This window comes from Dipodomys spectabilis, unplaced genomic scaffold (assembly GCF_019054845.1).
Source record: "Dipodomys spectabilis isolate Male_0828 unplaced genomic scaffold, ASM1905484v1 ptg000227l, whole genome shotgun sequence".
Lineage (NCBI taxonomy): Eukaryota > Metazoa > Chordata > Mammalia > Rodentia > Heteromyidae > Dipodomys > Dipodomys spectabilis.
In genome coordinates, this window is record NW_024870904.1 from 3,398,274 (window position 1) to 3,421,624 (window position 23,351).

General features: G+C 39.2%; 1 protein-coding gene and 1 non-coding gene across 2 annotated transcripts in view; one reads left to right on the forward strand and one right to left on the reverse strand.

The window, feature by feature from the left end:
- The window catches only part of LOC122123324 (zinc finger protein 2-like), a 48,952-nt gene extending 30,732 nt beyond the window's left edge, over positions 1-18,220 (reverse strand). The window contains exon 1 of the mRNA XM_042697677.1: positions 17,019-18,220. Within this exon, the coding sequence (XP_042553611.1) occupies positions 17,019-18,220 (1,202 nt within the window). The remainder of the gene's footprint in view (positions 1-17,018) is intronic.
- Positions 18,221-22,548: 4,328 nt separating this feature from the next.
- Positions 22,549-22,655, forward strand: LOC122123368. The gene has a single exon (XR_006150385.1). It is a non-coding gene; the product is annotated as a U6 spliceosomal RNA (small nuclear RNA).
- The last annotated feature ends 696 nt before the right edge of the window (positions 22,656-23,351 follow it).

The window sequence follows — 23,351 nt, forward strand, 5'->3', positions numbered from 1 at the left end:
ATATTTCCATCATATTTAAGAGGAATAACACAGGTGTACTGACCATTAGCATGACACCTCATTTTTAACTGGATCTTTAGCAGTTCTACCTGATTATCAACATATATCATTGCTGTTTCCAAATCATAAAACATATCACAATCGTCTTATCTTTGCCCACCTGCATCCCAGTGCACCAGAAATATATCAAGCTAAAGTATTAACATGTTGTACTGTATATATGGTTTGGGTAAGGGTCACAGAAGGTCACAGAAGAAGCACTAGCAAGAAGAGTTAGTGTAGCAGTAATGCTAGCAACCAAATTCCCCAAAAATCTGCAGCAATGGCTAAGAGCCCTCTGAACCTCAATAGGAAACATACCCAAACTTACAATACCATCATGGTTCTATCAACTGAACAGGCAACATAAGTTAAGGTGATTGCATAGTAGTCTCGAAGGATTTATGCAGTTAATAAGAACACAACTGTTCCTGCAAGTGGCATGAAACACCACCCCACTCTTGAAAGCCATACCCAGCTCAACTACCACCATGTATGGATATATAACATAAGCTTGCACAGTAAATGATACAAAACCATTAAACAGAACAGGTCTCTGAAACAGAGGTATGGGATGTAGAGAGGCATTCATCCAAATAGGCCTCAAGGCAGCAGCCAGTACCAGATGTCAGGGTGAGTTTGTCCACACAGGCTGACAAACATGGGGGCCAGCAAGGTACTACTGATCACGTCACTCCTCTGAGACCAGTCCTGCAGTGCACACTGGGAGACTCCCACCACCAGAACAGTGGACAAATCCACAGGCTCTCCATAATCCACAAGCCCCCCCATAGTGGTGGATCATCGCGACCACAGGAATCTATAGGCATAATGGAACCCAAGGGGGATGCACCACCACATCTCCTGCCAAAGGAATTCTAATATTGTTATGCATAAGCTCCATCTTTTTCCATTGTTCACCTTTTCCTCCAGAGGAAGTCAGAGCCTCTATCCCTGAATACTTTACCATACTTGTACCTTCTACATCAGGATCTGCAACAGTTAATAATTGAGATCAATGAAGGAAGAGGATATAATATTTGTCTCCCAAATAATGAGACTTACGTCTGTGAGCAATGAACAATTGAAAAATAATGTAGGAAGTAAATTCTATTTATACTAGTACAATAAACATAATACTTAGAAATGAGTGTTTGAAAAATGTAACCTTGAACAATGACAACTATGGGACACAGCTAGTCTAGGAAGCACCCATTTATACCTGATCCTTATGTCCTTGCCTCTCAGGAACTTACTTTTAACTTTTACAGAAAGAAAGAATTATTTTTCCTTCATATTTTATAGGTGCTCCAAAGTTGACATCTATACATCCAAAAGTGCCTCACGATCTCCATTTTCATTAGGAATGGGTCATGTCCACGAAAAAAGGCATGGAGAACCCATGCACCAGAGGACTGAATATCAGGCATGAATATTTCCTACACAATCCTTCCCAATCATGATGTAGGAAAGGATCATCAACAATCACAATGAACCCTTAGGAAACAAGCTTAGGATCTCTGATAGGAGGGAGGGAGGCAAAAGATTTATTCCACAATGTAATGGATACAGTCTGGGAAGACAAGTCTGATGTCCCCTAGATATGTAGCCTAGAGTTGCTGGCAGAAACTTCTAGTATCAGAGAAGAAGTAGAAAATCAAAACAAAATAGGATATGCAAAACAGAAAAGTAAAAACAAACTGGTTTGGAGGAAGTGATCAAGCTTCACATGAGTATAGACCTACCCCAAACCCTATCCCTACCCACATTCACCCTGATCTCCCTAGACAACCATTTTTTGAACAGTCTTGGAGGAGGAGTACCATTTTCTAAGAAACCCTGAGAGGAAACTTTTCACTAGTTCCCTGAAGCAATTAATAAAAGAAAGGCAAGTAGAGCACAGCAACTGCTCACAGACAGTGCCCCAGCTCTGAGTTCAAACCACAGGAAAACAAAAGGAGTGAAAAAAACTTTTAAAGGAAAGTCAAATTTCAGACACAAATAACCAAAAACCCCTTAAAATTTCATAGATGGAATTTGGGAGTTTCTGGGAAAGTAATGAGTAGATTTTGTCAAATCCATTTAATTCAAAGATTATAAAGTATATATATATATACATCTTAAAATTTTGCTATTTTATCCAAATATATATATATATATATATATATATATATATATCCCTGAGCTCTGCAGCTCAAGGTGAGCCCTTCCATAAGGCAACTTCCATTTTTCTGATGGTTAATTGGAGATAAAACTCATGAACTTTCCTGCCCAAGCTGGCTTTGTACCACCATCCTCAGATCTCAGCCTCCTGAGTACCTAGGATTACAGGCATGAGCCACTGGCACACAGCTGCAAATACCTTTTTAAAGTGAGAGGGGAGATATTCAAAATTTTAAGGCAAAACAGAGACATAATTTACATTCAGCAAAACGTACTTTTTGAACAAAAACAAAAACAATGTATTCTCATAACCTCAATTACATTAATAGAACTAAGAATTAAAAAGCCAAATTATGTAATGAGCCCAATATATTTCTGTTTTTTGGTTTGTTTCACAATGTTTCAGGAGGTAAACTGATTTTTCAAGAAGAAACTCACCTTAGTTCCCGCAGCTGAGAGAGAAAGGTCCCCATGCATCCATGCACACTTAGGACCAAGGGTCTGGTGCCAGTCAAAAACCTGTAACAGGCCCACTTCCTCTAGGTGAATTGTGCATCGCATTATGGGAATTGTAGTTTCTATCGCGGCATAGATCCTTTGAAAGTGTGTGGGGGCAGGGGAGGGGAAGAGGGGCCAGAGCCTCCTTGGCCACTGTTGGTGATTTTAGTGGCAAATTCGGTTTCTTTCCTTTTGCCTTGTTGCTGGAAGTGCTCTGAAGTGCAGCTTTGTACTCCATAGTCAGAGCCAAGAGGTAGAAGCCCAGATTCTCTTTTTCAGGGGAACTTGGGAGCTGTAACTGGAAGCGATCTGAGGCACCTAGCCAGAGTCTGCCCTGCCCATCTTTCCTGTCTGGGGTGGATGATATTTTATGAGCTCATGGGTTTGTGCTACCATTAGCACTTGTTCCTTCAAGTGCCAGAAAGTGGCTCACAAACCTCTGATTTTCGAGACAAGGAGAGTCAGGAGTTATGCGTTTATTCTCCTGAACCTAGAGATTCTGGTACTCACCCATGTGACTTTATAAACTTGCTTTTTGTGAATTGAAGCCAATGAATGGTAAACATTCCTTGAAAATATCTCATATAAACATAGTGATCTTCTTTTCATCCTCTGCACTTCCTATGGCTTTTGAAACTTTAAAAATATTGCTGGCAGCTGGGCACTCATGGCTCAAGGCTGTAATCCTAGCTACTCAGGATGCTGAGATTTGAGGATGGCTGTTCAAAGCCAGCCTGCGCAGGAAAGTCGGTGAAACTCTTATCTCCAATAAACCATCAGAAAACCGGAAGTGGTGCTGTAGCTCAAGTGGCAGAGCGCTATATCCATCTTTGAGCTGAAGAGCTGAGGGACAGCGCTCAGGCACAGAGTTCAAGCTCCATTAAAAAGCTCCGATTAAAAAGAAAAATGTTGCTGGCACAGATATAGTCCACTTTATGTGTTTGTTCTTCACAAATTACAATTTCTCCACTAATATAAGTAGCCTATTTTACATCACTTAAAATGAGAGAGACTGGCTAGGCAGGTGGTTCAGTGGTAGAGTGCTTGTCTTTCATGAATAAGGTCCTGGGTTTGATTCCTCAGAACCACAAAAGCAGAAAAAAGCCAGCAGTGCACTGTGGCTCAATTGGCAGAGTGTTAGCTTTGAGCTTAGGAGCTGAAAGAGTGCCCAGGCTCAGAGTTCAGGCTCCCCGACTGACAAAAAAAAAATTGAGAGAGACTTCCTATACAAGTATTCCAAAAACAATTGTTAAAACCTAATTTGAATACAATACAATGCCCTTTTTCTATGTATGCTTGTCCTGATTCTTGAACTCAATGTCTGGAAACTGACCATGAAATTATTTGGTTCAAAGATAATGTTCTACCACTGAAGCCACATCTCCACTTCCAATGACTATGGGTACTTTATTGGAGATAAGACTCAGACTTTCATATCTTCCTGGCTTCAGTCTGTGATCCTTGTAGGGTTCCTTCATGTCCATCCCAGGGGACCACAAGCAGGCACAGGAGAAAGATTATTATAAGGTTTATTAGAGGGACCATATTTCCCAGTCTTGGAGGGAGCACATGAATCTGTCCCTATTCAGGAAGCAATAGGATCTGGGGGGCAGGAAGTGACTTAGTTGCATGCTTAGGTGGGTCTGAGTGGAGACAGGGAGCGGCCAGCTGTATGGGGGGGAAAACTAGGGCTGGGAGGAGCTCAGGTCTGGGTGGAGCTGAGGAGTAAAGGTGGGGATAATACTAACATTCCTCAGATCTCAGCCTCCTGATTGCAGGCATGAGCCACCACCATGTAGCTTCACTAGCTTTATTTCTCTCTTTCTCTCTCATTGTCTATTTTTCTCTGTCTCTTTTTCTCCTTCATTCTCTCAGTTTCACTTTCCTCCATTTGTCTCTTAATTTTTATTTTCTTCAAATGGTTTATCTGGGAAGTAGTTTTTCTTACTGATCAGTTTTCTTTTGGTGACATGGCTCTTAGAATTGATATTTTTCTTACTCAATATACAGGAAAATTGTTGCTAAACATAAAATAATTTGAGTTTCCCAGATTCTATTATCTTTCTCTGATTTAACCTCATTTGATGTGGTTCCTGCAGTTTTACTTTTTCTTCTGGCTCTGTTTGAATATTTTCATTCACTGACAGTATAAGATAGAAGCTGGTTGTGAAAATAAACAATATAGTGACTATGGTTTTCATATCTAAAATATCATTAATAGCAAAATCTGATATACATTTTCTATTGAAAGACTCCAGACTCACTGGGATACTTTCTTCAACGGGAGGGCACCCCAGGAACCAAGACTCCAAACCAGCAGATGCAATAAGCAAGAGGAGTTTATTTGACGTTTGCACAAACGGACTCTCTGTCCCAAGCAGACAGGGAGTCCCGAGCAGAGGTTACAGACATTTTTAAAGGCAAAAATCATAGAATCAGCATAAAATACTCTTTGTGATATAATTGGCTTATGGTTGGTCTATAATTGGTTGACATTTGACCCGGTTTATGGTCTGGCCAGGTGGTCATTGTCAAGGTTTGTCCCAGGGATGGCTTAATTAATTTGGAACTGAAGAACATGCACTTATCTATAACCGCTATTCTTGTTCTGGGTGGGCTGATATCTGGGCCAGCCAATACTTGAGTTATTGCCAATTATCTCCCAGGCCAAAGGGGGTCTAAATGCAAGCATATTTACAGAGGCAAAGTCAGCAATTAGCAAGTTAATAATGGTTGTGGTGAAGTGAGGTTCCTAATTTTTAACTCTTCACTATGTAGTAAACTTTAATCTCAGGTACTTTTCTACTAAATAACATGTGTGGCAATGTATCATTAGGAATCTAGTGGGAGAAATGATTCAGAAATATGTGACACATTTGAGCAATAGTCAGTGAAAACATCTGCAAAACCTACAAGCAAGATGCACAGATTATAATAATTTGTATCTTTTGTCTATTTGTGTTTGTTATTAATGCTATTTTTAGTGTGGTTCCAGCTAAACAGTTTGAGCATATTTGAAGCACTTTCACTTTGTTATTTCAGTAGGTAAAATAGATACATATGTCACTCATATCTCTTCGTAGAATCCCAAATTTGATTTTTCCATAATCTTTTCAATGACAGGTCTTGTTTTGGAGTCCAGCAAGCTCTTGAACTTGTTTTGTAGCATAGGCTGGCACCTAATCCTTCCTGAGTTTCCTATGTTCAGGGAGTATATGTTTGTTCAAGGCTGTGTGTGGCTCCATTAGCTATTCTTATGCGTACAGTTCACTGATAAAACACATGGCCATATTGCTGTGTGGCCATTTCTTCCATCCATCTACACCAGTTTTCATCTTCCATCTGTGAAGCTGTATGATCATTAAATAGGCAGCTCCTGTTCCTCTCTATCTCAGTCTCTGGAATCATCCTACATTTGGCCTCTACAAGTTTGTTGATCCTTGGAAGCTCAGTAAGGGAAAACATACCGTGGCTGTTCCTTTATGTCTGGTGTTTTATTTTGTTTTTGTTTTTTGCCAGTCATGAGGCCTGAACTCTGGGTCTGGGTGCTGTCCCTCAGCTCTTCTGCTCAAGGCTAGCTCTTGACCACTGGAGCCACAGGGCCACTTCCGGCTTTTTCTGTTTATGTGGTGCTGAGGAATCGAACCCAGGGCCTCATGCTTGCAAGGCATGCACTCTACCGCTGAGCTACCTTCCCAGCCCCATGTCTGGTGTGTTTTATTTAGCTTATTTTATTTAACGTTCATCCCTGCCATAAAATGTAGTAAAATTTTCCTCCTTTTCCACACATTTATTGTTTCACATGCTTCGATGTTTTGCTTATTATGAGTAGATTTTGTGAAGAGATTCTCCAAGTATCTGTTCTACTCCCTGCTTTATCTTTTGTTGCACACAAGTATAGAAGTGCTTAACCATGTTCCTATGTAGTTCTATATTTAGTTCTTTTCAGGACTCTTGGTATCATCTTTGATAGTTTTACATACATGAGAGAAATGCACCAAGACTCACATTGTTTTCACATCTTTCCTAGCTTTTGTAAGACTTCGGATGGATTTTTGTTGTTTTTATTTAAAACTATGTCCTTATTAGCATGTGTAAAAGTTATTTTATTGTAATCCATTTAGAGATATATGCAAATATTTTCTCTCATACCATTCTTTTGCTTCTTTGTTGATAGTGCTGTTCAGTATACAAGGTTTTCATTGTAGGCACTTAATCTTGTGTGGTTTTGTATTTATTTTTTAAATTTTTATTTATTTATTTACTTACTGTCAGTCATTGGTCTTGAACTCTGGGCCTGAGCGCTGTCCCTGAGCTCTTCAGTTCAAGGCTAGCACTCTACCACAGCATCACTTCCAGTTTTCTAGTGGTTTATTGGAGTTTCACAGGTTTTCCTGCGCGGGCTGGCTTTGACCCATAATCTTCAGATCTCATCTTGCATCACAGGAGAGAAACCCTATGATGTGATAAATGTGGAAAGTCTTTCAGACATAAGTCATCTCTCATTTTGAATCAGAGAACACAAACAGGAGAGAAACCTTATGAATGTAACAAATAGGGAAAGTCTTTCAGACAGAAATCAGACCTCACTTTGCATGTAAGAATACACACAGAGAGAAGCATTCTGAATGTAATGAATGTGGAAAGGCTTTCAGACAGCAGTCAGACCTCACTTTGCATCAGAGAACACACATAGGAGAGAAGCCTTATGAATGTAACAAATGTGGAAAATCTTTCAAGTGGAAGTCCCACCTCAACAAATATATGAGAATTCACAGGAGAGAAATCCTATGAATGTAACAGGCATAAGTAAATTCACACATGTCAGAAACCTTAGGAATGTAATAAAGCGTGGAAAGCACTCTCCTGGAAGAAAGCTCGGTTTGCATCAGAGCACACACATCAAAGAGAAGCCTTCTGAATGTAGCAAATGTTCAATCTTTCCTCCAGAAGGCACAGCTCAGGATTTATCTTTGAACAGACACAGGAGAAAAATCTTATGAATGAAACAAATGTGGAAAGTTTTTCAATAAAAAGTCATACCTCAGTTTGCATCAGCAAACAAACACAGGAGAGAAGTGTTACGAATGTAAGAAATGTGAAAAATCCTTCACCAAGAAGGCACAGCTCAGTGCTTATAGCACATACACGAGAGAAACCTTATAAATATTACAAATGTGAAAATTCTTTGACCTGGAAGGCATACCTCAGTGTTCATCGGAGAACTGTCTCAAGTAAGAGGAAAGAAAATTAACAAATACAACAGATGCGCAATGACTTTTAATCAGAAGTCAGTCCTCAGTGCACCTGAGATCTGACACAGTAGGAATTAATGTATAATAAATGCATAAAAACAAATCCAGAAGTCACATCTCTACAGGTAAAAGAGAGCTGAACACATGACAGAATCTCTTTATATGTAAACATTAGAGGAAGGATTTCAAACAGAACTCTATCTTCAGCAAGCATGAAAGCACTCACTCATACAGAAACCCAATGTAGGAAGCTGTCAGAAACTTCTGAGAGAAATCCTTCGTGGCAGAGGTAAGCTAGGTGTAATGGGAACCATTCATTGCTCTTGGCACTCACTGACTCATTTATAAGGAATGGTTTGTCAAGGTAATTTTATAATCTCTTCTTAGAAATAAGAACTTTGGCCCTTTGAGACTGAAGTCAGATCATCTGCAAGGTGGTTTGTGTAGTGACAGATGGGAAAAGACTGCCATGATATGAGCCAAGGATATGAAAGCATCGATTTCTCCACCACTCCACCGAAGTCTGCCACTGTATGTGTGGTCTATGCACTATAACACAAATGACTTACTACTTCCAGTTCAGTTTTTGAATGGAAAATCTGATGGAAGATACCATTCCTTGTTTATTACAAAATGTGCACATTTCTCATCACCTTTTTTTCCCAAATTAGTTCATAAAACATTCAGTTAACATGGAAGGACACATTTGGGGGTATACACATTTGTGTGTGTGGAGGGGGGGGTACAAGCTCTGAAACTTGAACTCAGAGCCTAAGCACTGTCTTCAAGCATTTTTGCTGAAGGCTAATCTACCATTTGAGCCACAACTGCACTTCTGGTTTCTTTGGTGGGCAAATAAAGACAAGAGTCTTAAGCATTTGGTTTTCAATGAGTAATCCCCAAATGACTTCAGTACTTACTTTAGATTTAATTAACATCTGGTGATGACTCACTTCTGATTGATTGACAGTAAGCCCATTCTAACTGTGGATAATGTGAAGAGCCTGTGTTTTCTCATTATTCTGGAGGCTGAATGTAAAGTTAGAAGGATGAATATCTCTCTACCCCCACTACTATCCCTTTTTCCAACTCCCTTCAGATAATTTTACCAAACCATTATTAAGACATTGTTAGGGGCTGGGAAGGTGGCTCAGTGGTAGAGTGCTTGCCTTGCATGCATGAGGCCTTGGGTTCGATTCCTCAGCACCACATAAGCAGAAAAGGCCAGAAGTGGTGCAGTGGCTCAAGTGATAGAGCGCTAGCCTTGAGCTGAAGAGCTGAGGGACAGTGCCCAGGCCCAGAGTTCAGGCATCACAACTGACAAAAAAAAAAAAAAAGACATTGTTAAACTTAATTCTGGGAGTAATGTAAAAATTATAAACATGGAAAAATGAACAGAAGATGGTTTTTAGGGAGATGAGAGAGAGAAGTAGATAGAGGAAGGACTGTGTTAGGCATTTCGTAGGGTAAAATTCAGGTGAATATTGATCCTTGTCACTTTCTATAGGTATATACAGAAATTTGAAGTACAATATTATGTTACAAGTTTTCATTGTGTAGTGATTGCATATCTAATACCCAGAATACATATTGTTCTTTTTGACAAGGGGCATGTACAATGTCATGGAGGGATATGGAGGATATTATATTAAGTTAAATAACTAGATAACTAGATATTAAGTTCAATAACTAGTTCAATAACTAGCAAGATATTTAGTAATCTCACACAAAAGTGGAAGCTAAGAAAAGTACAAGCAACAACTCACAGAGATTGAGAACAGAATGCTGACCATGAGACATTAATAATAATTTCACAATCATTTCATTTGATTACAAATTATATTGCACTCATTTTGAAGTACAATGTAATATTCCATGATTTCATTGTGCAGTGATTGCATATCCAATAGCCGGAACACATATTTCTTTGTGATGAGAAGAAATAGTCACTTGCAATCTCATGAAGGACCATGGAAGATAGTACATTAAGTGAAATAACCTGACACAGAAAGACACTGAGCAATCACACACAAAAATGGGAGCTTACAAAAACCAATTTCTCAAGAATTTGTATAATAGTTGTTACCAGAGATATGGAGAAATTGGTCACTGTCTTCAGGATTTTCTGTTCAAGATTTTGGTCTTCTTAGGAGTCCAATTAAACTATTACCAATCAACTAAAGGATTTAAGAGTGAACACTGAAAACCAAATTAAGGAGGTAAAGAACTCCATACAAGATCTAAAAGTTCCACCAACGAATTTGAAGGCCTCATATCTAACCAATTAGAAGGAAAGGAAATAAAAAAACCAAGTAGAAAGACTTGAGAGGTTAGTCCATGCAGAAGAGCGAATCTCTGGGACTGAAGACAGCCTAGAGATTATAGAGAACCAACAGATAAGTATTCAAGACAAATCCAAGAAATATGATTCATCTGTTCAACATTTAGAAGACACAATCAGAAGGCCTAATATAAGCATAATGGATGTAAAGGAGGGCCTAGAGAAAGAAGTCAAAGACCTCCAAAGTAGAACTCACACTGATACTCCTCCAATTCTTCAATGAAATTGAAAGGAAAAGTTCACTACCAAGCTCTTTCTATGAAGCCATCATAACCCTCATTCCAAAACTAGGCAGGGACTCATTAAAGAAAGAGAATTATAGACCTCTTTCTTTGATGAACATTGATGCAAAACTTCTCAATAAAATTTTGGCCAATTGACTTCAATAATTCCTCCAAAAAATTATAAACCATGATCAAAAAGGATTCATTTCAGGGATGCATAGCTGGTTCATATACACGAATCAATATAATCCATCACACCAACAAGAGCAAGAATAAGAACCACATTATTATCTCAATAGATGCAGAAAAAGCATTTGATAAGATCCAACACCACTTTATGATGAAAGCTCTGGAAAAAGTAGGAATCCATGGAACATTCCTCTATATAATAAAGGCTGTATATGGCAGAACAACAGCCAGCATTATACTTAGTGATGAAAAGCCTAATTTTCTCTAAATTCAGGTATGAAACAAAGTTGTCTACTCTCTCCACTTCTCTTCAATTTAGTATTAGAATGCCTAGCTTCAGCAATAAGACAAGATGCAAACATAAAGGAGATCCAAATAGGGAAAGAGTAAGTAAAGTTCTCCCTCTCTGCAGATGACATGATCTTGTATTTAAAGAACCCCATGGACTCCCTTGAGCTGATCCAAAATTTTGGCGAAGTAGCAGGGTATAAAATTAATCCTCCAGTAGATGAGTGGATCAAGAAAATGTGGTATATATACACAATGGAATTCTATGTCTCCATCAGAAAGAATGACATTGCCCCATTTGTTAGGAAATGGAAAGACTTGGAAAAAATTATATTAAGTGAAGTAAGCCAGGCCCAAAGAAACATAGGTCCCATGGTTTCCCTTGTTTGCAATAACTAGTATATGTCTGAGTCAAACAGAAAAGGTCAGATAAGTTGATGTTAGGGAAATGAACCCTAAGATATGTATTCAAATGTTTTTTTTTTTTTCCATGGGATTGTTTCTAACACATTTATAAGATTATTTCTTTGTTGCTTTGTATGTCCCTCCCCCACAGTATAACCCCTGTTTTCACTGTATTTGATGTTGTTATAATTTGTGGAGGGGAAGGGAAAAAACAAATCGTTTAAATAGGGATACAGGTGGACCCATTGCAACAATGAGATGTACAAGTTGTTATGTCAAAAACGAACTTTATAACTTTGGTGGGGGGGAGGAGGGTTAGGTGGGAGGTAGGGGGAGGATGGGATGGGAAGGGGAAACAAAGGAGGAGGCTACAATGCTTGATAAGAAATATACTTATTGGGCTGGGAAGTTGGCTCAGTGGTAGAGCACTTGCCTTGCATGCCTGAGGCCCTGGGTTCGATTCCTCAGCACCACATAAGCAAAAAGAAAAAAGCCGGAAGTGGCGCTATGGCTCAAGTGGTAGAGCGCTAGCCTTGAGCTGAAGAGCTGAGGGACAGCGCCCAGGCCCAGAGTTCAGGCCCCATGACTGGACCCAAAAAAAAAAAAAAAAAAAAAAAATCTCAAGAAATATACTTATTATCTTGCCCATGTAATTGTAACCCCTCTGTAAAGTATTTTCACAATAAAAAAATTAAAAAAAAATTGATCCTCAAAAATCAATGGCTTTTCTGGATGCCAATAATGAGAAGAGCATGGCTGAAATCAGGAAAGCAACTCCTTTTGTAATAGCCCCACACAAAAAATAAAATACCTAGGAGTAAACTAAAGAAGTAAAGGGCCTCTATAATGAAAACTGTAAAACCTCAAAAAAGAAAATTAAAGCAGAACTAAGGAAGTAGAAAAACCTCCTATGCTCCTGGATTGGGAGGATTAACATCATGAAAATGGCAATACTGCCAAAGACTATCTACAAATTCAATGTGATACCTATCAATATCCCAACCTCATTCTTCAATGAAATAGAAGCAACTGAAAAATTTATATAGAATAAAAGACTCCAAATAGCAAAACAATCCTTAGCAGAAAGAAAAGTGCTGGAGGAATATCAATACTCCAGTGGTAGAGCGCTAGCCTTGAGCTGAAGAGCTGAGGGACAGCGCCCAGGCCCAGAATTCAAGCCCCATGACCGCCAAAAAAAGAAAGACTCCACAGAGCTCCCCTATGACCCAGCAATCCCACTTTTGGGATCACAAACAACACCATCCTAAAGCTACCAGCACAACTATGTTTGTTGCAGCATTATTTACCATAGCTAAGATATGGAATCAACCCAGAGGCCCTGCCACGCCTACTCCAGTGGAGTCTGCTTAGCATGGGAAACCAGCTTTCAGACCTGAGAACAGGAAAGATCTTATGGGACAGTTAAGGCCTCTATAAAAATAGGTAATGGTTAATTGGTGACAAACATCGAAACCCATTGTATTTCTTAGAGATAAGCCGGAAACAAGTGCCTATCAGGCGACCAGCTGGTGACCACCCATGAAGCCCTGCAGCAAGACTGTGTAACCTTTTGCCCTTTCTCATGGAGACTTTTGCTATAAAAATTTGTTATCCTCTGCATTAAATCGCACTCAGCATCCACTCCTCTTGTGTGTGAGTTGTCTGTTTGCCATCTCCCCACCTATTCCAGTTCCTCCACTAGGTGTCCTCCGTCGTCCTGACAGAGCCGGTCCGCGGCAAGGCCCCTCAGTAGATGAATGGATCAAGAAAATATGGGACATATACACAATGGAATTCTATGCCTCCATCAGAAAGAATGACATTGCCCCATTTGTTAGGGGCAGACTTGGAAAAATGTGTATTAAGTGAAGTAAGCCAGGCCCAAAGAAACATAGGTCCCATGGTTTTCCTTATTGGCAATATCTAGTATATGTCTAGAACAAGCAGAAAAGGTCAAAAGGTAAGTATATAGGAGCATATGAGATGTTAAGCAAAATGAACCCCAAGATAGTGACACAATATGTTTTATCTTTGTTGCTGTTGTTCTTAATGCATTTACAATGTACTAAGTGATTTTTTTTTTGGTATGTTCTTCCCCCATGGTATTACCCATTTTTTTCAATGTATTTGATTCTGGTGCCCTGCATCTTATATATACATTTTTCTAATTTGGGAAGGGAAATAACAAAATGCTGAAAGAATACAAGTTGACCCATTGTACCAATGAGATATACAAGACACTATGTTGAAAATGAGCTTTACAATTTTGGGCCAGGGGAGAGGAGAGTTGGGGCCAGAAGAGTTGGCAGGGAAAAACAAAGCAGGGGGTAACAATACTTGATACAAAATGTACTCATTACCTTACTCATGTAACTGTAACCCCTCTGTACAGTATCTTTACAATAAAAAATATATTATATATATATACATAGATATATATAAGATTTTTCTTTTTGGAGCTAAGAAGGTGGCTCAGTGGTAGAGCTCTTGCCTTGCATGCCTGAGGCCCTGGGTTCGATTCCTCAGCACCACATAAGCAAAAAGAAAAAAGCTGGAAGTGGCACTGTGGCTCAAGTGGTAGAGTGCTAGCCTTGAGCTGAAGAGCTGAGGGACAGCGCCCAGGCCCAGAGTTCAGGACCCACAACCAGACCCCCTCCCAAAAAAAAAGATTTTTCTTTTTAATCCTTTGGCCAAATTGGTGTGAATGAGAATATGCTTTTGTATTTTTACCAGTGTGGCATAGGCTTGACCATCACAGAATGGTTATGGGCCAAAGTCTTCACTGTGGGGAATTCACACGAAACAGATCAGACATAGGCAGTGGTGACAGAAATCACAGGGTTGCAGCCTGATGCCCTGGATTTAAAAGAACAGTGGAATCTATACCATGTATAGATGATTCTGTGTCAAGGTTCCATGTTTGATGTTGTGGAAATGTTACCTGTGCCTGTTAATCAAATTGACTAACCTTGGGGAAAAAAAGGTAAGCCTTCACTTGCTTCCTTTATGTGGTTAAATAATTTGCAGCTCATATGAATATCTGTTTCCTGTGATCTCAACCATGCTCTCAGGGAAGGGCAGAGCAAGAATTGAGAGATTTTTGAACACTTCCTCAGATTCCCAACACTCCTGAGTGATGGTAATGAGAAAAAAGTCTCATTAGGTGCTGAAGTTAGAGTTCCCTCAATGCTTGATTCCTTGCATGGTGTCATGGAATCTAGAGCCAAAAGCAAGTCTTAATCCCTTTCTTAAACCCTTCTGCAACAAAGGGATCCTGGAAAGACTGATGCTCTAGATTGCTTGAACCATGGGAAGGTTCAAATCATTTCCATTCCTGAACAAAATTAGATCAGCTTCTGCATGATGAAGAGACTACTTGTGAAAATCCTCTCTAAACATATACTTGTTGTCAAAGGCTTCTAGGGGCCTTCATTATCAGTAAGTAGGTGACCCCATCTATGACCAGTGTTCTACTTGGCCCCCAAGACTGCCCAGAGCTCAGAACATCCTGAACCAATTGCCACTTGATGTTTGTGCCAATAATTTTTCTTTGACCAGCCCCAATGAGCACTTAAGCTAATTAATGGAGGCCTTGTGCCCTAGTAAACTGATGTTTAGAGAATGATGACTTTCTGTTGATTACTGAGTTGAGTTAAAGAACAAGCCAGGGGGCCAGGACACCTGAGAACAGGTATCTTCCTTCTCAAGTCCTCCTCACCAATGAAGGACTCAGTCAGTCTTATCATCTTTAGGACAGGGGAACAGCAATTGATCTCCCGTATAAAGTTAGTGCCACAGTCCCTAACAGCACCAATCACTCAGAGGAACACCCAAGTTGTTTTCCCTCCACCACCCAGTGTCTACTACACTGTCCTGATGGCGCTACTCCCTCTGATCACTCCCCCAGTAGGGCCCGATTAACAGGGACTAAGATAGCAGTACAATCTCAGTACTATGCTCTGAAAACACACCTAAGTATCTGGATTTCCATGTCTAACATTCTCTATTTGGTTATCTACAGGAAGAAGATGATGTATAATTACTGTCTGATGAAATTCTATTACTATATCCATTTTTCTTTTGTTTGCTTTTACTGGTTATTAGCCTTAAATTCATGGCACTCTAGTCTTCTTTGGCTTCTATGGTAAAGCTTGGCACTCTATTCCACGTGCCACACCTCAAATTCTGACATTGTTCTATTTAGTATCACAAGTTCATTCATCTAATAAAGGCAGTGTATGTGTGATCCCTGTTATCTGTTCTCTTACAAGATGTTTACCAGGGCTGGGAAGTTGGCTCAGCGGTAGAGCACTTGCCTTGCATGCCTGAGGCCTTGGGTTCAATTCCTCGGCACCACATAAGCAAAAAGAAAAAAGCCAGAAGTGGTGCTGTGGCTCAAGTGGTAGAGCGCTAGCCTTGAGCTGAAGAGCTGAGGGACAGCACTCAGGCCCAGAGTTCAGGCCCCACGACCGGACCCAAAAAACATTAAAAAAAAAAAAAAAAAAAGATGTTTACCAAAACTAAATTAGAAAAACTACAATACTTGAAATTGGGAAAAATATTTTCATAGCATGATCTAAAATAAAAATTGAGTAATTTAATGGAATTTTGTAACAAATTTAAAAAGTAAAAAATTGCAGAGGAATATAGATTAACATTGAACAGTCATGTGTAAAAACAGCATTCAGATGCTCTGTATGAACATACTTTCCACAGCAATTCAGATTTCCCATTTCTCATGACTAGACACGGGAACATGAGAATGTTCCAACCATTTAAATGTGAACCTCTTGACTGAGTAGAAGGCAAGACTGTATCATCTCATAATCATGACGAGAGGTCATCATGGAATGTTCACAATGAGCACCTGCCACTAGAGTTTGCCATGAACAGTTTTGTTTCAAAAAAATAAATCCTTCAACCACACATTATAATGTGTAACCAATGTAGAGTGCCATCATGACAAACAATGAGCAGCATTTAAAATGTATTTTCATTGTGAAAATTTGTTTGAATTAAGAATAAATGTGACATGTAAAATAAAAAGCTTTCTTGGCTGGGCGCTGATGGCTCACGCCTGTAATCCTAGCTACTCAGGAGGCTGAGATCTGAAGATCACAGTTCAAAGCCAGCCCAGGCAGGAAAGTCCGTGAGACTCTTATCTCCAATAAACCACTAGAAACCCAGAAGTGGCACTGTGGCTCAAGCGGTAGAGCGCTCACCTTGAGCTGAAGAGCCCAAGGACAGTGCCCAAGCCCAGAGTTCAAGCCCCAAGACTGACCAAAAAAATTTTTTTCTTGATTTGAAATATCAATCTCACTAATTGGTAATTTATTTGATATACTCTTTCAAATACAGGCAAATAGATCAATAGATAGCGATATATATTTATGTCGCTTTGGAGTAAGCAGTAAGATTACGGTTCATTCATTGAATGCGGTGCTTTGTATAAGTGAGCACAAACTCACCCAGTCATTTGAAACCACGTAGACTCCTCTGTAACACCTGTCAATTTATCAGACCTTTGGCACAATCATTGGCTCCTTACATTCCTAAGATTTCTAACTAGTGTGAATTCTCTTATGCTTGATGAGGTGTGAATTCTGGGTAAAGGGCTTTCCACACCTGTTACATTCATAAGGTTTCTCTCCTGTGTGTATTCTCTGATGGATGTTAAGCTCTGTCTTCCGGGTGAAAGACTTTCCACACCTGTTACATTCATAAAGTTTTTCCCCAGTGTGTTTTTGCTGATGGACATTAAGATCTGCCCTCCTCATGAAACACTTTCCACACTTGACACATTCATAAGGCTTCTCTCCTGTGTGTGTTCTCTGATGGACAGTAAGGTTTGCCTTCTTGATGAAAGACTTTCCACACATGTTACATTCATAAGGTTTTTCTCCTGTGTGTGTTCTCTGATGATCAGTAAGGTGTGTCTTCCGGGTGAAAGACTTTCCACACACATTACATTCATAAGGTTTCTCTCCTGTGTGTGTTCTCTGATGATCATTAAGGTGTGTCTTCCGGGTGAAATGCTTTCCACACCTGTTACATTCATAAGGTTTCTCTCCTGTGTGTGTTCTCTGATGGGCAGTAAGTTGTGTCTTCCGGGTGAAATGCTTTCCACACCTGTTACATTCATAAGGTTTCTCTCCTGTGTGTGTCTTCCGATGGATAGTAAGTTGTGACGTCCAGGTGAAAGACATTCCACACCTGTTACATTCATAAGGTTTCTCTCCTGTGTGTCTTCTCTGATGTGAAGTGAGGTATGACTTCAGTCTGAAAAACATTCCACATTTGTCGCATTCATAAGTTCTCTCTTCTGTGTGACTTCTCTGATACTGATTGAGAGCTGACTTCTGGGTAGAATTTGTCCTACGTCCTTCATATTGATAGGGTTTCTCTTCTGTGGGTGTTTGAGGTGGGAAAGTCAGATCTGACTTCAGAGACATAGATTTTTCACACTGGATATAATCATTGGACTTCTCTGCATATTTGCTATGGGGTTTTGCAAGGACAATTTCCCTACTGAAAGGTTTTTTACATACATTATATGTACAAGGATTCTCTCTTGTGCACATTTTCTGATGTGTAGTGACTGTATGTCTTAAATAGAAGGTTTTACCACATCCAGTGCATTCAGGTGTTTTCCTCTGGCCCTGAAGTATTTCTTGGGCAAGGAGAGTAGACTTACATTGCTGCTCATCACTCAAATCAAAAGTTCTCATACTTTCTTCTACTGTGTTACTATTTTTGACAGCTACTTCACACAGACATTCACGTGGACTTTCCTGGAAGTTCTTAATCACATCCTCCATTTCTTGGACATCTAAAATGAGTCAGAGAAAAAAAAGACAAAAACATAAGACCAAAAATTCCTTAATGAGGGGGCTGGGAAGGTGGGCTCAGTGGTAGAGTGCTTGCCTTGCATGCATGAGGCCCTGGGTTCGATTCCTCAGCACCACACAAGCAAAAAGAAAAAAGCCGAAAGTGGCGCTGTGGCTCAAGTGGTAGAGCACTAGCCTTGAGCTGAAAAGCTGAGGGACAATGCCCAGGCCCAGAGTTCAGGCCCCACAACCGGACCCAAAAAAAAAAAAAATTCCTTAATGTAAAGGTAAAGACATTTTCTCCCATCCTATCTGTTAGAGACTTAAAATACCAAAGTATGGGGCTGGGAATATGTCTTAGTGTTAGAGTGCTTGCCTAGCATTCAAGAAGCCCTGGGTTTGATTCCTCAGTACCACATAAACAGAAAAAACCAGAAGTGGCATTGTGACTCAAGCAATAGAGTGCTAGTATAGAGCAAAAGAAGCTCAAGGACACTGCCCAGGCCTTGAGTTCAAGCCTCAGGACTGACAAAAAATGTATCAAAGTAGGAATAGCTTTATGAAAAATATACTCTTCTGCCTAATACATTAATTAAGAAAGTAATAATGATATTTTACAATGGAAAATGTTTTTCTGTATTTCAGTTTTTTCTTCTTTTTATATCAGGAAAAATATTTACTCAACTACATACTGCTAGAGTTTTAAGCTGAGTATTTGCCATCTGCCTTTAGTATTTTTGTGGTTGTGTTTTTCAAATATTGTTTTGTTTGACCATAGGGGAATGCTGCTTTGTTTCCTTTTCTTTTCTTGAAAAATGTATTTTTCTACTTTGCTTTTCATCTATTAGGTGAGACATACGAATAATTACTAGACTCAGAGACCATTAAGAGTATTTTATACATCCCCTTGCCTTTCATCTAAGCAGGAATGGTTTGTTTTAATTGTGAAGATGATGTACAGAGGGGTTACAGTTACATACTGTAGATAGTGAGTACATTTTTATGTCGGTTGTGGGGCCTGAACTTTGGGCCTGAGTGCTGTCCCTCAGCTCTTCAGCTCAAGGCTAGCATTCTACTACTTGAGCCACAGCGCCACTTCCAGCTTTTTCTGCTAATGTGGTGCTGAGGAATCGAATCCAGAGCCTCATGCATGCAAGGCAAGCGCTCTACCACTGAGCCACCTTCCCAGCCCCCTTAATGAGCCTTTTTAGACTAAATGCTTTGCTTCTGAATCCCAGTATCTGCCCACCACTGATAAGCTATTTTCCTTATTAAAGGACAGCAACCCTGGCATACTACTTATTTCCTCATACCAGCACACTCCGAATTTCAAAGAAAATGAAATCTCATATTCTAAATTTCTCATTTTAGTTTTTTGTTTCAGAGTAATTTCTACAAGGAGAAAGAGAATTGCTAACTTTAATTCTACTGCCACACAGAGTTCAGTGTTTCCGTATGAATTCTGGATTCACAAGTCTTTGAGACAAAGGATCACCTAGTTCTCTACCACACTCAGGACTCAGGGGAAGTAGGAACATTATTGCTCAGTACAATGCAAGATGAACTTACCAACCAAGCTCTCAATCCAACATCACTATGCAAGGTGTATTAACTCACTTGTGTAATTCTTGTCTGAGGCTTCTCCTATCCATGGTTCTGCACCTTCCTCCAGCTTGACAATCAGGTTTAGGAACACAGGGCCCTGCTAATAAGAACCAGTGAAGAACTGTTGCTCATGCTGGGGCATCACTGCTATAAAAGTTCAGACATCCTATTCACAAGGTTGCTACTAAATCTTGTTTCTCATTCCTCACTGGATCCATAGTTAACTTGCCCCCAGCTTTGGATTTATTTTGCCAGTTATGTAGCTTGAACTCAGCTCTTTTGCTGAAGGCTAGCATTCTACCAATTTGAGTCCCAGCTCCACTTCCAGTTTTTAAGTGGTTAATTGGAGATAAGTCTTGTGGTGTCTTTGCTGCCATTACTGGCTTCAAACTGAAATCCTGGATTTTAGCCACCAGATTAGCTAGGATTAAAGGGATGAACCACCGCACCCAATACCACACTTGAATAATAAATACCCACTTTCATCTAGTGATTCCCAGATCATGCTTCCAATAGTCATATACATTCTACTCTACATTGTATATCCACCTACAACAAATTGTCTCAAGTGGGAAGACTGTCTCGTGTTAGTGGAACACAGTTTAGAACTTTTGTCTCACTTCTTACTTGGCAACTTGAAAAAAGAATACAAATGCCTCACGAGTTATATAATCAAGTTGAAGTTTTCCTGAAAAAGGAATGATACTTCGCATGCATGGACTGGAATCTTCTACTCAAATACCAATGCAAGTTTGATAAATGTTCACATATCTACTAAAAACACTTGACCTAACAAATGAATGTGACTTTTGCTCACCCAAGGACACCAGGTTGCCGTAGGTCTCCAGCATTACATCTCTATACAGGGTCCTCTGAACAAGATCCAAGTCCTGCCACTCCTCCCAGCTGAAGTCCACAGCCACATCATCAAATGACACCAGTTTCTGTAATGGCACATTTCCATCAAGTAAAAATATGTGTATGTGTGTATGTATGTGTGTGCATGTATGTGTGTATATACGTGTGTGTGCGCGCGTGCGCCTTTAGTCATGAGAATATCAAGTCTGGAATTTCATTCTTCTACATGCATGTTTTTGTCTTAAATAGAGTATTTGGGGCTTGATGTATTATCTATACAATGCGAGAAAGAAAAATGAAAGTAGAAATGTTTGCTTAAAGAAATTAGCTAATTATTCATTTGGCCTTTATAAGATTTGACACTGTGGCTCAAGTGGTAGAACCCTAGCCTTGAGCTGAAGAGCTGGGGACAGTGCGCAGGCCCAGAGTTCAAGCCCCACGACCATCCAAAAAAAAAAAAGTTAAGTAAAGGAGGCATGTGATCTAAAAAATATACAAGAAATTTTTTAAAGTTCAAATGAAATATAGTACTAATTTGTTCTGTAGAGACTAAAAGGAGAGATTTTTTTACTCCCATATCAAACCCATTACAAATGAAGACTGTACAGCAATTTTTCCAATCTAGCCATTCTTGAAAATACTAGAGGTGTAGAGGCTGACTAACACCAAAAATGGAAATATATCTGTAAGAAAGAAAATATCCTTCAATTCACAATTGGGCTGAGGCACTCTCCTAAAATGTAGATTGAAGACATTTTCAGGAAATGATACTTCATTAAAAAAACATTGTATTTAAGAGTATTACAAGAAATTATTCTCCCCCAAGAGAACACCAAAAGGAGTCAACATAGATATAAAACAGTAAATGTGCCATGTGCTGGTGGCTCACACCTGTAATCCTAGCGATTGAGGAGGCTGAGATCTGAAGATTGCAGTTCAAAACCAGCCCAGGCAGGCTCTTAACTCCAATAAACTACAAGAAAACCAAAAGTGGTGCTGTGGCTCAAGTGGTAGAGCGCTGGCCTTGAGCTGAAGAGCTCAGGGACAGTGCCCAGGCCTAGAGTTCAAGCTGCATTATCGACCAACAACAACAACAACAAAACCCAACAGTAAATGTTTAGGTAAGGATAAAGGAATGTATGAATGTATAGAACATACATTTTATGTAATTTTTCTAAAATGACGAAATGATGAAAATGATTTGTGCAAGGAAAACATAGCACCATATCATTATTCATAGAGCATGAAAATTCAATATACAAACACATAAGTGTATTAAAAATAAAGTACATGGGTTAGGTAAATGGATCAGCTGATATTGTACTTCCTGGGCAAATATGAGGGCCTGAGTTCAAAGAATTAATTCCACCAAAAAAGAAACTAAAAGGCCAATAGTGTTAGGTTATTAATGGAATTATCTCACTGAAAAGTAACTATATTATATGATGTCATATGCTGGTACTGTGAGAATATTGTAAACTCTTAGAGTACTTGGTAATAATAGAGTGAACTACACTGAGCATGTTAGTGTCCTTTGTCTACCATACAAATTAATCAGACTGGACAGGAAATTTATTTTCTTGCAGTTCCTGTATACAATTTTTGTGCATGGTTTACTTCTGCCAAAGCTCTATGCTTCAGTCCTAGGATGGCCTTTGTTCTGTACAAAAAAAATCTCTAATTACTTCTTTATGAAGAACACAGTGTAACTATCAGACAAGATTACAGGTACTACATAACAGCCCTTTAAAAGGGATATACGGGCCTTGCATATTTATAAGTTGCACAGATGCAGTAAACCATAGAGCCAAAATATTGGAAAAAGTATGGCAACTGTATTAAACATTCAGTCTTTGGTGTTCGCTTCGGCAGCACATATACTAAAATTGGAACGATACAGAGAAGATTAGCATGGCCCCTGCATAAGGATGACACGCAAATTCGTGAAGCGTTCCATATTTTTAAACAAAGGAGGAGGCTACAATGCTTGATAAGAAATGTACTCATTATCTTGCCCATGTAATTGTAGTCCTTCTGTACAGTATTTTCACAATAAAAAAAAAATTCAGTCTTTGAACAAACCATCATTATCCTATGAACAATTCAGTATAATAGCTATTTACATAGGATTTAAATTGTAATGGGTATGACAGGTGATTTACAGAGTAGAGAGGAATGTCTACAGGTTATACTAGAGGTGCTTTACAGTATATGGAAGGACGTATGCAGGTTACATGGAAACAAAATAGGAAATGAGTATCATATGAGACAAACAAATAACAAATAGCAAAGTGGCCATCAAAATTAAACTGCATTAACACTGTAATATATAGTTAATATAGAAGGCACTGTCTGGCTTGAACAGAAAGAAAAAACTCATATACTTTGAAAAAGACATATACGAAATATATAGAAAGAAAGAAATGAATACAAAGATATCAGAAGTAAAAATCAATAATGGAAAACACAAATACTAATATGAAATGAAGCAAATATCAGCCCAAATTGTATGACCACCTATATAAACTATTCATAGTAATATATAGAGCTGACATCTAGATAATAAAAGCTGTATGTTGAAACTCAAAGTCTCCAAAGCCATGTTTAAAAGGCCATAGAATTACAATTTCTTAAATCTACCATTCTGTGTAGCTACATT